At 40.0% G+C, this 19,583-nt stretch overlaps 1 protein-coding gene and 1 long non-coding RNA gene across 5 annotated transcripts in view; one reads left to right on the forward strand and one right to left on the reverse strand.

The window, feature by feature from the left end:
- The window catches only part of ARID2 (AT-rich interaction domain 2), a 103,400-nt gene that overhangs the window by 68,978 nt on the left and 14,839 nt on the right, over positions 1–19,583 (forward strand). For 2 of the 4 annotated variants that reach the window (XM_083574303.1, XM_083574304.1), the window contains 9 exons: positions 3,415–3,481; positions 3,565–3,815; positions 4,868–4,964; positions 5,049–5,258; positions 5,893–6,045; positions 6,497–6,569; positions 7,553–7,687; positions 8,566–8,762; positions 10,319–13,086. In XM_083574303.1, coding sequence (XP_083430429.1) covers positions 3,415–3,481; positions 3,565–3,815; positions 4,868–4,964; positions 5,049–5,258; positions 5,893–6,045; positions 6,497–6,569; positions 7,553–7,687; positions 8,566–8,762; positions 10,319–13,086 — 3,951 coding nt within the window. Of the gene's footprint in view, positions 1–3,414; positions 3,482–3,564; positions 3,816–4,867; positions 4,965–5,048; positions 5,259–5,892; positions 6,046–6,496; positions 6,570–7,552; positions 7,688–8,565; positions 8,763–10,213; positions 13,087–19,583 lie in introns of all 4 variants that reach the window. The other 2 variants (XM_083574301.1, XM_083574302.1) reach the window with 1 other exon arrangement.
- On the reverse strand, positions 14,757–16,111 carry LOC310744000. Its single transcript, XR_014539323.1, has 2 exons — positions 15,739–16,111; positions 14,757–15,654 (listed from the first exon to the last, which is right to left on the reverse strand). It is a non-coding gene; the product is annotated as an uncharacterized lncRNA (long non-coding RNA).

The following is a 19,583-nucleotide window of genomic DNA, read 5'->3' on the forward strand; positions in this document are numbered from 1 at the left end:
TGTGTTATTGTAGATTAGTATTGAGAAACAGCATTTAGAATGTGTGAAAGTCTCCTTAGTCAGCTCCAAAGTTATATGTACAACTTCAGCTGAGTTTCACGCAACCAAGTTTGCACATCCATGTCAGTTATTTTGTTGAGCGTGGATAGTGTTCACGATAGGCTGTGTGTACTGTTCCTTGAGAAGACATTGCATTGTTGCATGTTGCACACCACCACTCAGCCTTGTATGCCATATTTTGACCTATGTGTGTGATAAACAATTCAGGTGGTTACTGTGCCATGAGCACGATATACGAGGCCCCAAAATATAGCATTTCATGCACACAGTGGATGTATTAGAGATGCTTTATTTAAGACCCCCAAAACATTTGTTTGCCCACTAGAGGGCACGATCAGCTGTATTAATCCACTAACAAGAAACTTAAGGTAAAGCATCTTTTTGTGTTAATATGTAAGAATTATTAATTACTTCATCAGTTTTTGCAACAAGCAAATAATGACAGTACAGGTGGATTGTATTATATATGTTGATGTGTTGATGAAAATAATCCAGAATTTGACACTTTTGAAACCGAATTTGAGGCACTTGAGATCATAAAAGCGAAATACATTTTAATTTAATTTTATTGACAGAAGTGTGTGAAACTAAAAAGGACCTCTGTATCTATGAAGTAAATGTGACTTTTCTGCCCAGATTTAACATTTCTTAGGCACTAGTGAAAAAGTTTCCATATATCACATTTTTCAGGCAATTAGCTATTACTATTTTAAATATAAATCTATTTCACAGAGAAAAAAGTATAAAGTGTGAAGATAAGATTAATAACAATAGGAGAAATGCGGAGAATGTCAATTTGCCTTCATAGCAAAAATGGTAGCATTCAGTAATTAAAAATGGTTTCTCGCTGAGGGTTTTATCTTTATCTCATTGAAATATTGGTTTTCTAATAAAAACTTCTGTTTGAGAAAAGTGTCCAAAGTTTTATTCAATTACATCTAGCAGTTGTAGCAGAGCACCGCTTAAAATTGAGGCCATGTCCCTTCACTGCAAACAGTTTTTAATGGCAAGGGATGCATGCAATCCCATACTCCCAGCCCATACTCTCCACTCAGGTAAAAACAATACAAGCTTGGAGGAAGTGGAATGGGCCAGAATTTGGTAGCTGTACAGTGGTACCTTGGTTCTCAAACGTAATCCGTTCCAGAAGTCTTTTCTAAAACCAAAGCGTTCCAAAACCAAGGCGCACTTTCCCATGGAAAGTAATACAAAATAGATTAATCCTTTCCAGGCTTTTAAAAACAACCTCTAAAACAGCAATTTAACATGAATTTTACTATCTAACGAGACCATTGATCCATTAAATTAAAGCAATGATCAATGTACTGTACTATAAAATAAATAAGACAGTATTGTATATGATAAAAATTTAAATTATTTCCCCCCCTTACCTGCACTGATGATAGTCATTGTTTGGATGGGCTGCTTTTATCCATTTCCACAGTAACACAGTCAATTAATCAATCAGTAGCTGAACTGGGTTTCACACAGTCACAAAAACAAATTCACCGAAAAAGCCTCAAAACCACAAAATAAATAGCAAAAACAAAAGCGCCAAACTTAATCCGTTCAGGAAGTCCATTTGACTTCCGAAATGTTCAAAAACCAAGGCACAGTTTCTGATTGGTGCATATGCCCCGGAAACAATAGCCAACAGCCACATTGGGCGTTCGGCTTCTGAAAAACGTTCGAAAACCTGAACACTTACTTCCCGGTTTTCTGCATTTGAGAACCAAAGTGTTTGAGAACCAAGGCGTTTGAGAACCAAGGTACCACTGCAATAGCCTGGTGCGCTGAATGACTATGCATTCATATTGCTGGGTTGGGGAACGCTCTGTTTGCATCTTTTGGGGGATCCTTCTACATATGGGTGCTGTGCTTCCAGGGGGAAGAATTGTGTCCCATGCCATTTGGTCGTTACACCAAAAAGGCCACAAATAGTTATTGCTAGGGGTGCATAAAGAAATGTACCAAATTGTATGTGTTTGACCTGTTACATCCGTTGAATATTTGTGTCCCGAGGAAAGATAGTCCAGGAATGTCTCATTGTTTAGTGATAGCAGTAATAGGAGCTTCAGTTATGTTGTGAGGATTTTTTTTTAATAGGAAGCTTGGATGTTTTCCAAAATCTATTTATAATTGTTACAGTGTATCTAGTATGATAGCACAGTTTTAAAAAGAATTACTCAGGAATGCCGTTTAGTAACACTGCTTCTAAAATTAGCTATATTTTGGAAATTCTATTTTTTCCTTTTTTAATGTTTAATAGTATAATGCACCCTATTTAAATGCTTCATTGTTTCATGTTTTAATGAAGGCGTGCATTAAGTGGATTTTAGATGTGTCATTTCTATTACTGTACATTCAATAATTGATAAAGAGATCATGTTTGCATAAATTGTTATATAGTGTTACATTTTATTTTCTTCTTTGATTTCCCCCCCAGATAGTGGAATAGTGTTTAAGCTGTTCTTTTTATGCTTGCTCTCCCAACCAAATGTGAATTAGCTCCACTTTCTTGCCATGATATTTACAGTGACACTACATACGAGTTTCATTTAGAGATAGAAGAACAAGAGACTGATAGGATTAAAAATAAGCATATAACAAAAGGTGGCAGATGGCTTAGAGTTTTGTTAATCATGCTGATGTCTTTTACTTTTAAACATGAAATTATTTTGCGTCAGTGGTTGCTTTGATTTAAAATGATACTGTGGCATTGGCCATCAAGACTGGGGAGCAAATGTCCTTCTAGTTGTTATTGGAACTTCAACTTCCACCAGCCCCAGCAAGCATAGCTAATAATCAAGGGTGATTGAAGTAATATGGAGTCATAGTCCAAGACTATCTATAGGTTCACAGCTTATCCCATATTGAAAGAAAATAAATTGAGCACATTAAATAAAAAGATGCAAATATCCAACCAAAAAAAGTGGACGGTATTTGTTCGTTAAAGAAAGGCACAACATGGATAAGTTCTTGAAGTGCATAATTCTGTCAGTGCACATCTGTAGCTATGCAGCTAAATGCTGAAGGCAAAATAGTACTTTTGGGTCAGGAGTGTACAATCCTGCACTGTAATTTTATCATGATTTTTGCTTCATAACTAAGTTATTGTAGATATATATATAAAATTGTCCAGTAGCACCTTAGAAACCAGCTAAGTTTGTTCTTGGTATGAGCTTTCGTGTGCACGCACACTTCTTCAAATACACATATTGTAATCAGATACACATACTGATATTGTAATCAGTCTCATTTCCCCCGCATCACAATGGGTTTTTCAGACTGCTATCTTGTTAAAGGAAACTTTGCAATAAAAAAATAAATCAATGTTTGTTTGTTTTTGTTCAGTTTTGGAGGGATATTGTTGAAGATAATGAAGTACGTGACCTCATTTCAGACAGAAACAAATCTCAAGGTGAGTTACGTCAAATGAGCATTGGATTATATCTGGGGTATCTAGAGCAGAAACTGTTCAAGTGAATGTGTTGTCTTTTATAGATGCTACACCAGAAGACTGGATATGGGAGTCTTTATTTCATCCGCCACGCAAGTTGGGCATTAACGATATTGAAGGACAACGGGTTCTCCAGATTGCAGTGATTTTACGAAATCTTTCCTTTGAGGAGGGAAATGTAAAGCTGTTGGCAGCTAATCGTACCTGTCTTCGTTTCTTATTACTCTCTGCTCACAGTCATTTTATTTCTCTAAGACAGTTGGGGCTTGACACATTAGGAAACATTGCCGCAGAGGTAAGAAACAAATTCAAAATATGCTCTTTATGAGTTAAAAGGCTTGAATCCCAAGGCTGGGTTGAGTTTAAACATTAAGGATTCTCATATAAAAGGGGACTGGAGATCTTCCAGACTCTTTCCTGTTGTTTCGTATTATCTCTTCAAATGATTTCGAGAACAGCAAGTTTCTGCAGATATTTTTAGTCCACTGAAATTGTATCCCTGTGTTCTTCATAGCATGTACTTGTAATCATGGAATGCCTCATTGGGATGTAAAGATATGGGTTGTTTGTTTTTGTTTCAAAGTAGCATCCCTGTTCTTTGTCTGGGATGAGATTAAACAATTAGATTCCATACCCTCACCCAAAATGTAACCCATCACTAAAATCAAAAGCCACAAATTGTCAATAATAATTTTACATTTAACACTGAAGATTGGCTACTGTTCTCCTAGCTTGCGCCCAGTGCATTCTTAATACAATAAAAGTGGCTGTTTTATACTTCCTTTGTGGTGTATTCAGAAGGGCCCTAATTTCTTCAAATTATGGAAATGTCCTGTACATTTAATGCTTATTTTTCCTGGTATGTTTAAAACTATTGGCTGGCCTTCCAATATAATCTAAACAAGCCATAAAGTAGTGCAAACAAAGCCTTACAGAACAATCCTATACATGCTTACTCAAAAATAAATCCTTTTGTTTTCACTGGGGCATAGTGCCAGATAAGAACAGATAGAACTGTAACCTTAGGCTGCAATCCTCTGCACATTTACTTGGCAATAATTTTCATTGAACTCAGAGAGAATTTTTAGTAGAAATGAATGGATTTGGACTGTTACTTCCTATTGCTTTCAAAATTTCATACATGAGACTGAGTTTAGTGGTAATAAAAACAGTGAAAGTTAATGAAGAACAGACTTTACTTATCCACAGTAGTGGAAATGATATAGCATCCATTTGAAAATGTTTTCAGTATTGAATGTGACATCTTTCTAATCATTTCAGTGATTGTAAATATTATGCTCCATTATAAGTACATCACTCAGGTACATCACTTTATTTCTTTTTCAGCTTCTATTGGACCCTGTTGATTTCAAAACAACTCATCTAATGTTTCATACTGTTACAAAATGCTTAATGGCAAGAGATAGATTCTTAAAAATGAGGGGTAAGCTGTTATGTGGTTATTACTTCTAGTCTGGATAATTGAGGATAAAGATGTTTGGTTCTAAAATATTTGTTTTTGTTTCAGGCATGGAAATCTTGGCTAATCTTTGTAAAGCTGAGGACAATGGTGTCTTAATTTGTGAATATGTAGATCAAGAATCCTACAAAGAAATCATCTGTCATCTCACTTTGCCTGATGTGTTACTTGTCATATCAGCTTTGGAAGTGCTCTATATGCTCACTGAAATGGGTGAAGTGGCTTGTACTAAGATAGCAAAAGTTGACAAAAGCATAGGTAAGTGAGCAATTTTTTGAAATTATCAGTATCATTAGCTATAGGCTCCCAGACATGTTTCTTATTAAGTAAACAACAGATAATAAAGTTCAGTGGGTAGAGAGTTTGAGTTGGATTGTAAAGGCATTGGTTCAAGTTCCCATTGTGCCATAAACTTATTGTGCTGTGATCTTAGCCAATTCCTATTTTGCAGACACTGTTACCCATTTGTAAAGTTGGAGTCATACATTCCCCCCCCCAAGAGTCCATACTAAGTACTGGATTCTATGTCTGATGCTATACTTTATTACCAAGTTGACACATTCATAAGAAACATGGTCTTCCCAGAACATCTTCAGATAACTGAATCTGTTCCCCCTCCCCCCTCCAAGATTATACTAAATGACAAAAGCAGATATCTGGATTCTTCAATTATGATTTCAGTATAATACCTCCTTTGAGATTTTTTTACAATCAAGTAGTATATGAAATTATGAGTTAAATGCAATAATAAATACCAGGCCAAGAAAAATGCATATACTGAACTTATAAAGCTATTTTCATTTTCATCAGTTGAATAGAGAAAGCGTAATAAATGAATTGTCCTTCAGTTTCTATTGTGTTAATATTAATATGATTAATATTAATGATTCAGATACATTAGTATGTCTGGTCTCAATGGACATCCAGATGTTTGGATCAGATGCACTTGGGGCTGTAAAACTTGTCGAACATCAGAGTACGAGCCATCTACTCTCCGATATCAGGCAGCAGCAAGTGGAGCAGGTTCCATCACATACTACCCCGGGTTAGTATTGCTGTTGCTAAACAAATTTTATATAAATTATATTGTATAGTGTATGGTGTTCACCTTTTACTGCATTGGTGGGGATCCTCCAGCCCGTGGACCTAATTAGGCTAGCCAGGCCTCCTATTTGGGCACACCAGGCCACTTGGAGCTAGCTACACCCACCTGTTAATTCATCAGATGTCAGGTATGGGCTAGATAAAGCCATGGCTGCAAAGGAACAATTGGGAGCCTTAGAGTGTTCCTTTGGGACTCTGGTTTGCATTCAGCACTGATGGCATTGGACACAAAATAAATGCAAGCTCCACTACCTTCAGGCAGAGTTGCTCTCAGGAAAACAAGTCCAAAATATACGTTTGAGAAATAGCAAGGGGTGGAAACTAAACAAATGAAAAGGGTGGTGAGGTGGTGGTTTAAATCCTTGACCCTGACTGTTATTTCTGTTCCATAGCATCAAGAGCACCACATGTTGCTCCACCACCAGGAATAGTAGAAATTGACAGTGAAAAATTTGCATGCCAGTGGTGAGTACATAATTCAAGGATTTTAATGCTGGGAGAGAAAGCCAACCATAGGAGAATGTTTAAATTTAAAATATTTTCATTTTAAAGGTTGATGTATATTTTAGAAATAAAAATATTCTGATGTTGTTTTGAAGAAATATTAATCAGCTAATTTGAACATTGCCTGTGTAGTAGTGCACAGCCTTTACAAGAAAGGCTGAATGATACAATATTCCTTTCTATTTTAAGTGTCTTGGTTTTCAGATAAGAGCATAAAGCATTTAATTATATCTTCACAGCAAGGGGCTTGATTTTTACTCTTGTATTAAGATAGCTGTTGTATGTTCTGCTCTTTCTTTCTTTCCTTCCTTTCTTTCTTTCTTTCTTTCTTTCTTTCTTTCTTTCTTTCTTGTTACATCCCGTGCTTGAATGTTTTCATAGATTTACACATTTTCATAGATGAGCACTATGTTTCTCTCTCTCTCTGTGTGTGTGTGTGTGTAGTTCATAAATGTTTATATCAAGGAATCACAGCTTAGTGTGATAATTTTTGTTGAAGAAACACTGATATATTAGCCTTTACATTAAGGCCACCATAGCATCATCCTATACTATATTCATTGGAATATAAAATTCATTATCATACTGTAGGAATAAGCAACTGTATAGTCTTTTTCAAGAGGTGCCAGACATACTGTATTGCCATCTGTACAGGTGCTTACCTGGTGCCTGTGTAGCTGGAAAACATTCCAAACTAATATCAAAGCCATGATTAGACTTTATTTTGCAGGGCAGTGGAAGAGATCAAAAGGCCAGCCGGTGCCCCATGGAACTGGAGTTGCATCCAGAACCTTATGCAGTGCACAGAGGCTCTATGTCAGAAATGTAGATTTAGGAAGTGCTTCTTAAAAAGTTTGAAAAACATGGTTGCAGAACAGTAAGCCAGTTAGTTTTTGCATATGTGCTTATATAGTTTTTTTCTCTCCCCTAAATCATTTCCTTAGGTTGAATGCCCATTTTGAGGTCAATCCAGATTGTTCAATCTCCCGAGCTGAAATGTACTCTGAATACCTCTCCACGTGCAGCAAACTAGCTCGTGGTGGAATCCTAACATCAACTGGATTTTATAAATGTCTTCGGTAAGTTTAACTTATTCACAGAATAAATCACAGCCTGGGGATGTGTGGTGTTCAGCAGTTTGTATTGATTTGCAAATTTAAGGAGAAAGTGTGTTATGGATATGACCATCTTGTATTGTTAAAGGTGGTAGTTGTTTGTATAACCATTGTTTTTACTATTTTCAAACATTCCGTGTGGGTTTTTCATTTTATCTTAGCTATCTTTTGAAAACCCAAACCTAAAACTTGGAGCCAAGAGTCTGGGAGACCTTCCTTTGAACCTGCTGATCTATAAAAAAAGTAGCTGTGGGATGCAAGCAGCATACTGTGCTGAAGAAATCTAGAACATTTTATAGTGCTTTTTCTTTCTTGCCTTAGATTTCCACCCTTCCCTTAAATAGCAATCGTTGCCATGGCCCATATGTACTCCATTGCCTTTTTGAAATTTTCTTAGGCTTAGAAGGTACAGTTTCCTTCCTGTTCTGTTCCTTGTTTTAAAAACAACTGAATGAAATTCAGTACTATTTTTCTTCCAGCACTCGTTTTCTGTCTCCCTCTGATCCATTCTTCTTCCCAAGTGCTCCACTACTGTGTTCTCTTCTCCATACCAATTCCATTGCCAATGCCCACACTTCCTTGGTGCTGAAACATGAACTGATCATTGCTTACAGCAGGCTTGGTTGGGAAGCACTGATATAATCGCTACTTCAGAACCCTCACGTTTGGCAGGAAACTGAAATGTCAATCAATTGCCTTGAGGAATGGTTTTTCTGACATAGTTTACCACAATACTTAGAAAATATACTTGCATACAAAGCTTTTATTTTATGCTCAGAAGATCATTGAAAAAAGCTAGCAAAATTAACTAATGTGTGTGCTTGTTTGCTTGTGTTTGGCAGAACTGTCTTTCCCAATCACTCAGTGAAGAGAATAGAGGATACAAATAACAATGGGCAGGCACATATTCATGTGTTAGGAGTGAAAAGGAGGACTATACCTCTCCCTATTCAGATGTACTATCAGCAACAACCTTCGACAACCCCTGTCCTTCGGGTTGAGTCTGTTCCTGATGTAGCTCCTTCTCCTTCACCAGCAGGTAATTTATACACTGTGAATATTTTATGTTGAGTTTTGAATTGATTCAGAGCATAAAATGTTGGGCTGGTTCAAGTACTGCAGTATTATGTCGTATGTCGACCAAGAGTTGCGCATGTTTTGGGATGGTGCTGCCCTAGGTGGCAAGGTTGGAGTCATGCAGGAGCATAGTTCCAGTATGCTTTGTCCATCAGTGAACCCACATAGCCCCAACTTCTCCACCGCCCCATGCGGCTAAACAGGAGTGACACCCGTGTTGGGAAGGCAGGTCTGGCCACTCACTATACATGCTGCTATCCGTAGAGACATATATACCTAGTGTGGCATGGGAACTAAGGTTACGCTCACGTGCATTCTGCCTCTTTTCTGCATCTAGAGTCTGATGCAGTTGATTATGTATAGCCTGCCATATGATCCTTCCACTACAAAGAGAAGGCATGCAGATCATATGGGTGAGACATTCCTGCTGATGTGCAGGGCAGTACCTGACATTCTACATGGAGGCTGAGGGGGAGCCTGTGTTTCAAAGCCATGTGTATACTAAGCTGCCCTGGAATTGTGATTTTTTTCAAAAGCAAGGTATACATGTTATAAGTGTACTGCATGGTGGGCTGGTGTGTGAAAGTACCGTATTTTTCTGTCCATAAGACGCCACCATCTATAAGACGCCCTCTATTTTTGGGGACTCAGATTTAAGAAAATGGGGGGGGAGATATATCCGTGTATAAGACGCCCCCTAATTTTTGACATTTTAAAGGGGAAAAACCTAGTCTTATACACAGGAAAATACGGTATGCAGATACACATATACACAACCCTGGAGACAATGCTACAATGCTTTGGAAACCATTTTTCTGGGGGTAGAGGAGATTACTTCACCTGGTTTCCATGTTGGTTGATGTAGATAATGCAAGTTATTATTTAACAACTTAAATCGTAAGCCTGCATTTTGTAGCACACTGATGTTATCCAAAAGCAGGCCATGTGTACCTGGCAAATTGGGCATTCAGCTGGGGTGAACTATAACAACAACAACAATTTTATTATTTATACCCCCACCCGTCTGGCTGGATTGCTTCAGGCTCTCTGGGCTGCTTCCAACATATATAAAAACATGAAAAGTCTAACATTATAAACTTACTGATACATGGCTGCCTTCAGATGTCTTCTAAAAGTTCTGTAGTTGTTTATCTCCTTATGATGGCATTCCACACCATTGTTGGCCCTTGGAGTTATAAGGAGAGGAAGGGACATACATGGACACCAAGTACAGTGATAGATACTTGAACCTCTGTCTGGTATGTACAAAGTCTGTGGTTAGTGCTGACTCCAAAGCTAATTAAAAAACCATGCGTGATTAAGTTAACTAATAATACTTCTACTTTGAAATGTTGCTTGCTATAATTTCAGGGTTCCCACTAATGCCCCCCCCCCGCTTTATTTGGTTTACAGGACTCCCACATGGACCGCCAAGTGTTGGAAACTATTTTCCGAGGACCTCTATTAACAATCAGTCTTCAACTCTAACTGCAACACAAATGTCTTTTCCTATTCAAGGTGCGCCTACAGTGGTACAGACTGGCTCCAGGATACTACAGAACCCTTCAGTTCATAGTCAGCAACAACAAAATGCTCCCATGACGGTCATACAGAATAAAGCTCCAATATCTTGTGAAGTAGTCAAGGCCACAGTCATACAGAGCACCGTTCCCCAGTCTGCAGTTCCTGTTACTATTGCTGTAGGCGGTGGCGCACAACCTTCCAATCAGAATCCTAGCATTGCAGGGCCACAGCCCTCCGTTACTGTTGTCAGCTCTCAGACTTTGCTTCATCAACCTGTAATTCAGCAGTCCCCTTTGCACGCGGTGGTACCGGGACAAATACCCTCAGGCACTCCTGTTACGGTAATTCAACAAGCTGTACCTCAGGGCCATATATTTGGCAGAGTACAGAATATACCAGCATGCACATCGGCCGTTTCCCAGAGTCAACAGCTCATTACCACATCATCACAGCCAGTACAAACATCATCTCAGCAGTCCACAGCTGGTAACCAGCAACAAGACACGGTCATCATAGCCCCTCAGCAGTATGTCACAACTTCATCTTCCAATATAGTTACTGCTACTACAGTTCAGAATTTCCAAGTTGCTGCTGGACAGGTGGTTACGATTGCTGGCGTCCAAAATCCACCGACATCTAGAGTAGGGTTTCAGAACATTGCACCAAAGCCCCTCCCTTCTCAGCAAGTTCCCGCAACAGTGGTACAGCAGCCCATGCAGCCGTCGCAGCAACAGCAGCCTCCGCCACCTCAGCAAAGTGTCGTGATCGTAAGCCAGCCAGCTCAGCAAGGTCCAACGTACGCACCAGCCATTCACCAAATTGTTCTTACCAATCCCGCTTCGATACCCACTGGCCAAGCTGTCCAGTTGGGTGGGCAGCCAAACCTAACGCCAGCTTCCTCCCCGTCACCTGGACCAATTTCAAATAATCAAGTCCCTACCGTAATATCCTCTCCACCACTCACCCCGCAAACGCAAGGACCCCCTCCCACGGTCAGCCAGATGCTTTCTGTTAAGAGGCAGCAACAGCAGCAGCAGCATTCACCAGCACCGCCCCAGCCACAGATACAAGTCCAGCAGCAACAGCAGGTACAGATGCAAGTTCAGTCGCAGCAAAATAACCCAGCAGTGGGCCAGCCTCCTCCTAGTGAGTCAAGCCTGATAAAACAGCTGTTGCTTCCTAAGCGAGGCCCATCGACTCCCGGAGGCAAGCTAATTCTCCCAGCGCCGCAGATTCCTCCTCCAAACAACGCAAGAGCTCCCAGCCCTCAAGTGGTTTATCAGATGGCAAATAACCAAACACCAAGTTTTGGAGTTCAAGGGCAGTCTTCGGCTCAGCCGCTCCTAGTTGGACAGCAAAACGTTCAGTTGGTACAGAGTGCAATCCAGCCCCAAGGAACAGTCCAAACAGTTCCCATTTCCAATTTACAAATATTGCCAGGCCAGTTGATCTCAAATAGTCCAGCAACCATTTTCCAAGGGACTTCTGGCAATCAGGTCACCATAACAGTTGTGCCAAATACTAGTTTTGCTACGGCAACTGTGAGTCAGGGAAATGCGATCATTGCTCCAGCTGGAATTGCGGTGAGTGGCACTCAGGCAGGAGTTGGGCTGCAGGTGCAAACGCTTCCACCTACCCAGGCACCTCTAGCCGGACAATCGTCATGTTCTGCTGCTGCTCCCCCCTTCAAAGGAGACAAAATCATTTGCCAAAAGGAAGAAGAAGCAAAGGAGGCAACAGGTTTACATATTCACGAGCGTAAAATTGAGGTCATGGAGAACCCTTCTTGCCGAAGAGGAGCTGCAAACACCAGCAACGGCGATGCAAAGGAAAACGAAACACAAGCGGGAAGTCTTCTAAACGGAAGAAAACATGACTCCAGTCTACCTCCAGCTAACTCAGGGAAAACTCAGAATGAGGCCAATCAGTTCTCGCAGGTCAGTAATGGACCGTCGTTAGACTTGGGTGAAAACGGAGCTCTTGGAAAGCAGAACTCTGAGCAACCAGAAACGCAGGAAATTAAAAGTGATTTGAGGAAACCCCTCGTTAATGGAATCTGTGACTTTGAAAAAGGCGATGGTTCCCATTTAAGCAAAAACATTCCAAATCACAAAACTTCCAATCATGTAGGAAATGGTGAGATTTCTCCAGTAGAACAAGGGAATATGGATGCCACACAACAAGATGCTGCCAAAGGTGATCAAGGGGAAAGATTTTCCAACGGACCTGTATTAGGTTTGGGTACTACGTCTGCTGTAAGCAGTACACAAGAGGTTTCAAAACTGTTAACCCAGCAACTTAGTGGTACCATTGCTGATGTACCTAATGGACCTCTAGCTTCAAGTTTGAATTCAGATGTGCCTCAGCAACGCCCAAGTGTAGTAGTTTCGCCACAGTCAACGGCCTCTGTTATACAGGGGCATCAAATCATAGCAGTTCCACACTCAGGACCTCGTGGGCCCCTGGCTACCCTGTCATCTGAAGTTCGGTCGACTAATGGCACAGCAGAATGCAAAACTGTAAAGAGGCCAGCAGAGGATAACGATAGGGAAAATGTTCCAGGAATCCCAAATAAAGTAGGAGTTAGAATTGTTACAATCAGTGACCCTAACAAGGCTGGCTGCAGTGCAACTATGGTTGCTGTGCCAGCTGGAGCAGATCCAAGTACTGTAGCAAAAGTAGCAATAGAAAGTGCTGCTCAGCAAAAGCAGCAACAGCAACAGCAACATCCAGTACCATACATGCAAAGTATGGTCACACAGGTAGGTCCAGAGCCTTCGTTTTTACTTATTTTAGCTACCCAACTCTCTCTCTCTCTCTCTCTCTCTCTCTCTCTCTCTCTCTCTCTCTCTCTCTGTGTGTGTGTGTGTGTGTGTGTGTGTGTGTGTAGAGATGTACAAATTCCACTTTGGCATTATTTTGTACACTAGCTTGGAAATGTTAAGAAAACTGTTTTGTACATTCATATACTGATGTGGTATCACTCGCTGTTATTGTTTAAGCAATGGGAGTATAGTACAGCTTAAATTCACTGAAATGATCTGCAGTCTATCAGGATATAATTTGATTATGCACAGGCAAACCTTTTGTATTCACTTATTTTATTGTGGGTTCTCTTCTGAAAACTGAGTGATGTTTCCTTGCATTTTACAGTTTTAACGTGATTTTGTTCCTGCATATGTCGCATTCAAGGCTGTGTTTTGCATCTTAATGCCTCTATTTGCAATTGATGTCTTATTTATGCAGCATGTATACTTTACATATGCCTTATGCAGCTTTGTATAAAACAAACATGTAACTAAGGGATATATTAGCAAGGTTTTTCCTCTTCTGCATAAAGATTAATTACAAAAATTGGAGGATTATTGAAATGGTTGAGACATTTGAGCATGAAATGGATAATATCAGCTCTTCATCAGTAGATGTACTGTCTCTTCACTGGACCAAACAATATCATTTTTCCTACTACTTCACCTGCTATATATATTGTTAATTATCTTCATTTTGATGAAAGCAATATGTATGTGACATTACCTCCACTTATTTTTGGGTCCTTATGTTCAACAATAGAGCTGCAGTACTGAAAGTAAAACTGCTAGCTTTCCCCTGATGTGTGCATTTTGTTGGTGGTGTGCTAGAGATAAACATTTGCAGCTTTAAAAACTCCTGAGATGAATATATAGCTCACCTATGTTTCTCATATCAAAGGGGCACATTCAGATGCTTTTTTAGATTGTATCAATTTAATCTATTTATATCCCACCTTTCCACATGGTGGCTTATAAAAAATTAAACAATATTCAGTCATTCCAAAACTATACAACAAAAACAGCAGAAAATCAAATCTCTAGCAAAGCTATCATTAAAATGAATAACATGACAAACAGGAATTAGAAAAAGGGGGAAAGCCTTGAAGCCATGTCCAAAATGAAGTTCTGAAGAAAACATAGTGAAATCTTAGGGAGTGGGTCACTTGATGTGGAAATCCAGCATACACACATTTTAGATGCATTAGAAGAAACAGTCTAGTTTTCTTCAGTTTCTCCACAGTCAAGTTGCCAAAAAAGCAACAACTGGAAATGGGATAGAAGCAGGCCAAGTTTGGCACTTTTCTGTTGCATTGATTTTAGCGAGAGAGACTAGGGCATAGGTTTTTAAGCAGCATTGATTTCCGTGGAAAAGCGCTAAGCTTTGGCTGAATTGTGCCTTTCTGCAGACTATAATATGAATGATTGTATAATTACAACTGGGTGTGCCCATAATGTGCACATTTATTCATCTCTGTTCTGTTGTATATATCATCAGGATCATCCACAGAGCACTTATGGGTGATCTTGTACTTCTCTTTTTTTACCCTCCAACTTCCTGAGCTCTGCAGCGTGTTCAGTTTTCGGATGTGAAATATTTGTAACTCTACTAGCCAAACAGCATGGATATTTATTGTTATTTATTTTTGTCCACCGGCAGTGTCTCTGTTTTGTCAGGAGGCAGCGTCAGTATGTTGGCCCCCACCTATTATTCCTCCAGGTACAAGTTCAGCATTGACGCAGCTTCATCCAGTTCACATCAAAAGGAGAAATGGAGCATATTTTACTCACATATCGGCGACACTGATCTCGCTTTGTGTCCTTCTCTTGGCAAGAGCCAATAGAAACGCTGTATCTAAGCAGATACAATTCTGCAGTCCATGTGGGATATGTGACCAGAGATATGAATTACGTTCCTAAGTTGTATCAGTGCTTTGTTAGTTGTAAGCCAATAATGTTTTAATGCTGTCAATCCACTCAACCATGAAAGGCAACCTGCCCACTGGTACCAATTGTGCCTATAACACACAGCTTTGGGAAAATCTGGGGTCCTTTCTAGGTAGCGGCCTCGGTTCACATACAGTAGACTCTCCTGCATGCCCTAGGATCCTCTTGAACAGGCAGGAGTTTTTTGATGGATGTGTAGATATTCCATGGAGGCAAGTCAGTGCCAAAAGCATTCCCTAAATGTGGAAAAGCTACTCAAATAGAATGTGGTATGTGAATTCACGCACAAAAGGGAAAGTCCCCTGCTACATAGAGTCAGCTGCACTACTCTGCTCTCATAGCCCTTCACCGGTTGAATATCTAATTTGTGCTGCTGGAGGGAAGAGTGATGCCGGACTGAAGAGTGGGCAATCTCCACATTGGAACAAGCACCATGTACATGCCTTCAGTGGTTGGATGCCAGGAATTCTTTTATTTACATCCCTTCTCTCAGCAACCTCTTGTTTTTGTATGTTTGTGGATCACGCTTCATGGGATGGGGACAAAGGTATCAGAAAGCTTGAAAAAAGATCTACCCTAGCACAAGAAAAAAAATCATTTTTGGTAAGGATTTTTCTCAGTCTTGAATTTCAGTGTCTTTCCCATTAATTGAACCAGTACCTTAGTCTAGGGGTTCCCAAACTGTGGTCCATAAGCTTCATTCAAGTGGTCTGTGGTTTGTCTGTAAAAATGCAGTTAAATATCACACAGCATCCGTATATTATAATTACAACAACAGGCTGAAAAATCATTAAGTGGTGTAATGAACGCCTATAGCAAATTTCAAGTGGTCTGGACAGAAAAGGGTTTGGGAACCAGTAGCTAGACCATGAATAAAAAGTTTCACAGTAGTTATAATTTCATGAAAATGTACTTAAAGCTGGCCAGCAGGTGGGCTGAAAACATTGCTCTATTGGATGACATAATTATGACATCACAATCCCGTTTGTTTAGCTGCTTGTATCAAGACTACAGGTATTGAGCTAGACTATTACTATGTATCCTGCTGTCCCTTTACAAGCCACAAAATCTTGTCAAGCCTCTAAGGTGAGAAGGCTGCAATTATTAAGTGGGTGGAAAGATGAGAGAGGGCATGGAAGAGTTCTTTCTCTTGTCTGCCTCTCATTCCTTGGGAAATTAGGAATGTGAAAGACAGAAGAGGGAGGCAGGAGAGCATAGCCAGAGGAGAGGAAGTGCCAGAGAAATATGATGTGTGTGTTTGGGGTCATGGTTATCTTGTTGCAGGGGGATTGTCCCTAGGTTGAAGGACCAGAAGACAAAGCAAGGGAGATTGCTTTTGGGCTGTGGGGGGAGAGAGCTGATGGGTTGAAGCTCCTCCTCTTCCTTGGGAGCTGAAGCAATGTTTGAATTCGATAAGGGTTCCTTTCTTTTAGAAATAAGGGTGCCAACTGCTGTGGAATGCCTGTTCTTTAATTCTAAGGCTGCAGTAGTTCACTAATGAAGGAACTATGTACATGCTCAGCGTGATTCAAAGCTATTGTAAATATTACAGGAGCCATCCCTGGTACTTTCCCCTCCCTCTGCATATTTTAGTTCTGCTGCTGTAATCATATTAATTACTTCACCAATCGCTATAGGGACTGCAACTGCTGTCCTCTCTTGCATAGTTTGCATTAAAATATGGTGAAGCTGGGTGGAATTGTGAATTGCAAGTGTTTATATTATGGGACTCGGGTGGCGCTGTGGGTTAAACCACAGAGCCTAGGACTTGCCGATCAGAAGGCCGGCGGTTCGAATCCCCACGACGGGGTGAGCTCCCGTTGCTCGGTCCCTGCTCCTGCCAACCTAGCAGTTTGAAAGCACGTCAAAGTGCAAGTAGATAAGGTAAACGGCATTTCCGTGCGCTGCTCTGGTTCGCCAGAAGCGGCTTAGTCATGCTGGCCACATGACCCGGAAGTTGTACGCCGGCTCCCTCGGCCAATAAAGCAAGATGAGCGCCGCAACCCCAGAGTCGGCCATGACTGGACCTAATGGTCAGGGGTCCCTTTACCTTTACCTATGAACCTAAAATGTTAGAAGATATGTTCCTCATTCAGGAAATGTTTGTATGTGTGGACATATTTTGGAACCTTTTCTGCCTGAAAGTATTACTAGGTCGGGGGGGGGGGAATGGCCTGTAGTGTAACAGCAGATGACAATGATAACGTCAGCAGGAGAATTCTCAGTAACAATGATGCCTTAATCATGTTTGCTATAGCAGGGCAGCATTTTCAGTCTGCCTCCAGGATTGAAGTTTCCAGACAACTTTAAAGTACATTTTTCTGAAACCTCTAAGAGCTACAGTACTGACTGTTGTTCCACTACCTATTGAATGACTGATTGATGACTGACACTGAAATCTGAGTTACAGGAAATACCATTATTGTGGTTATTGTATAAGGATATTGGGCTCAGCTACATTCCTCATTCCTTTTCTGTTTTGTTGTTGTATTATATTTTTTTAAATGTCAAAATGTTAGCCTTTTCTTGTTTATAGACAATAGTTCCAGAGAAAAGTCTGCAGTCAAAAACTTGTGGAAGCTGACTTCCTTTGTTTCTTCCCTTCACCCTGAAAAGCCTCTCCGGAGAGTTGGGTGCCCTGCTGAATTGGGTGATTTTCACTCACTGATGGTGCCCTTCCCCAATTCTCAGGAGTCCCTCCCTCTCACATACCCTTGACCTTATTGCACCTCAGCCCAGTCATATTCAGTAGGGTCTCCTTACTCTCAGGAGAGCCTTATTGTGGAGAGGACGGAGAAATAAAATATTTAAATAAATACATGATTTGCAAGTTTTGGTGAAAGTAACAAAGATTCCTTTATTATTTCTGTTATTGACACTAAGCAGAAATGAAACGAATCCAGATTTTTTACTTGTATGAAAGAGGAGTTTGATAAGTAAAAGTAGGTTTTTTTAAAAAAAATATGTATAGATGATGTCTCAGAAGTATTCTTCTAACCATTCTAATTTGTGAGACTTTGGCAAAAAATGTTCTCTGTACAAAAACATAGCTTGTAGTGCCTCCCCCATCTGCTTGTGTAACTATGCTTACTAGATACTTGTAGAGTTAGAACAACTTCTCAAATAAATCATCTCAGTGTTTGTGTTATGTAGCAAGCCCCTATTACCTACTCAAAATGTTGATTGTTTCTAAATAACTCTGCAAGTTTGTGGATATTCTGTTAATACACCCAAGTGATCTGAATTGCAGATTTTCATCTTGATCATAGATGACTTTTTGAAACTTCTTGTTTTATGTTCTATTCCTCCAGATAACTTTTGACTGTCAATTTATTTATTGTGTTCCTATTGCTTATAGCGTGATGGTCCTTATCCTATTTTAACTGTATGTTAATATGATAAAACTCCTGTCTCTCTAAGTTATGTTATGACATGCCCTTGGGTTGTTCTTTACATGGATTACTTCAGCTCTGTTCCAGTGAAATTCCAACTGTATTGTTTGTTTGTTTGTTTAAAAGTATTTGCTTAATACTTTATGGCCACATCCTCACAAAATGATACTCAAGAAAGGAGTGATAACTATAAATAATGGCTATAACAGATAGTATTAAATAATTTCTCAGGGTAGTAGGTTTCAGCCCTACATTGTGCAAAAGATTGCTGTATTGCAGTGGGTGGACTAGATGATCCTTGTGGTCCCTTCAGACTATGATTCTGTGATTTTTTCCCCCAGTTAATGTCAGGAAGCAGCTCCAAATCCGCTTTCTTAACTTGTGATCCCAGTTAAGGCAGCGAAGGCAAACGTCTATAAAGACTGCTTTGAGACTGCGACATAAGGGGCAAAAAGTCAGCTGGAGCCACCATTAAGACCATCTCCCCCTTGCACTCACAAAACTAACAGATATTGACCGTGGGCACAAAAGAAGGACCCCTGCAGCAAATCTAAGTGTTTGGGCAGGATTATAATGAATGAAGGCAGTCCTTCAGATAACACAGCCCCAATCCAGTTATAGTTTTGAAAGGTTAAACACTTTGAATTAGGCTGGAAACGTACTGGTACCCAGTGCAACACACAAAATTGGTGTATGTTAACAGTGAGGTAGAGGATTGGAAATGTACTCCTGTGGCCCACCTGACATTCCCCTATTGAATGAACACCATGTTTTAATGGGGCCTATACCCTCACCCGTGAAATTGAAACCCCCTGAAATGTATAACTACTGTATGGTTTGGGCCTCTTTTTAGAAATGTGGCATCCAATGTGCAGGTGCCAAGAAAGTCGAATATAATTCAGATCTCTATTAACATGGATATTCTATACATGTTTGCATTCAGGCTACTCTGTTCACAGATTCATTTGGGAATTGTTTAATTTTTCCAAAGCGCTTTTGTTTTTGTTTTTTTGCTGAGGAGCAACTTGTTAACACTTTCAGCTCAATTATGCTAAAACAAACCTATGACAGTATGAAGCTGAGACACTGCATCAAACCATTTAGCTATGTAGC

The sequence above is a fragment of the Podarcis filfolensis genome (genome assembly GCF_964270895.1).
Source record: "Podarcis filfolensis genome assembly, chromosome: 10".
Classification (NCBI taxonomy): Eukaryota; Metazoa; Chordata; class Lepidosauria; order Squamata; family Lacertidae; genus Podarcis; species Podarcis filfolensis.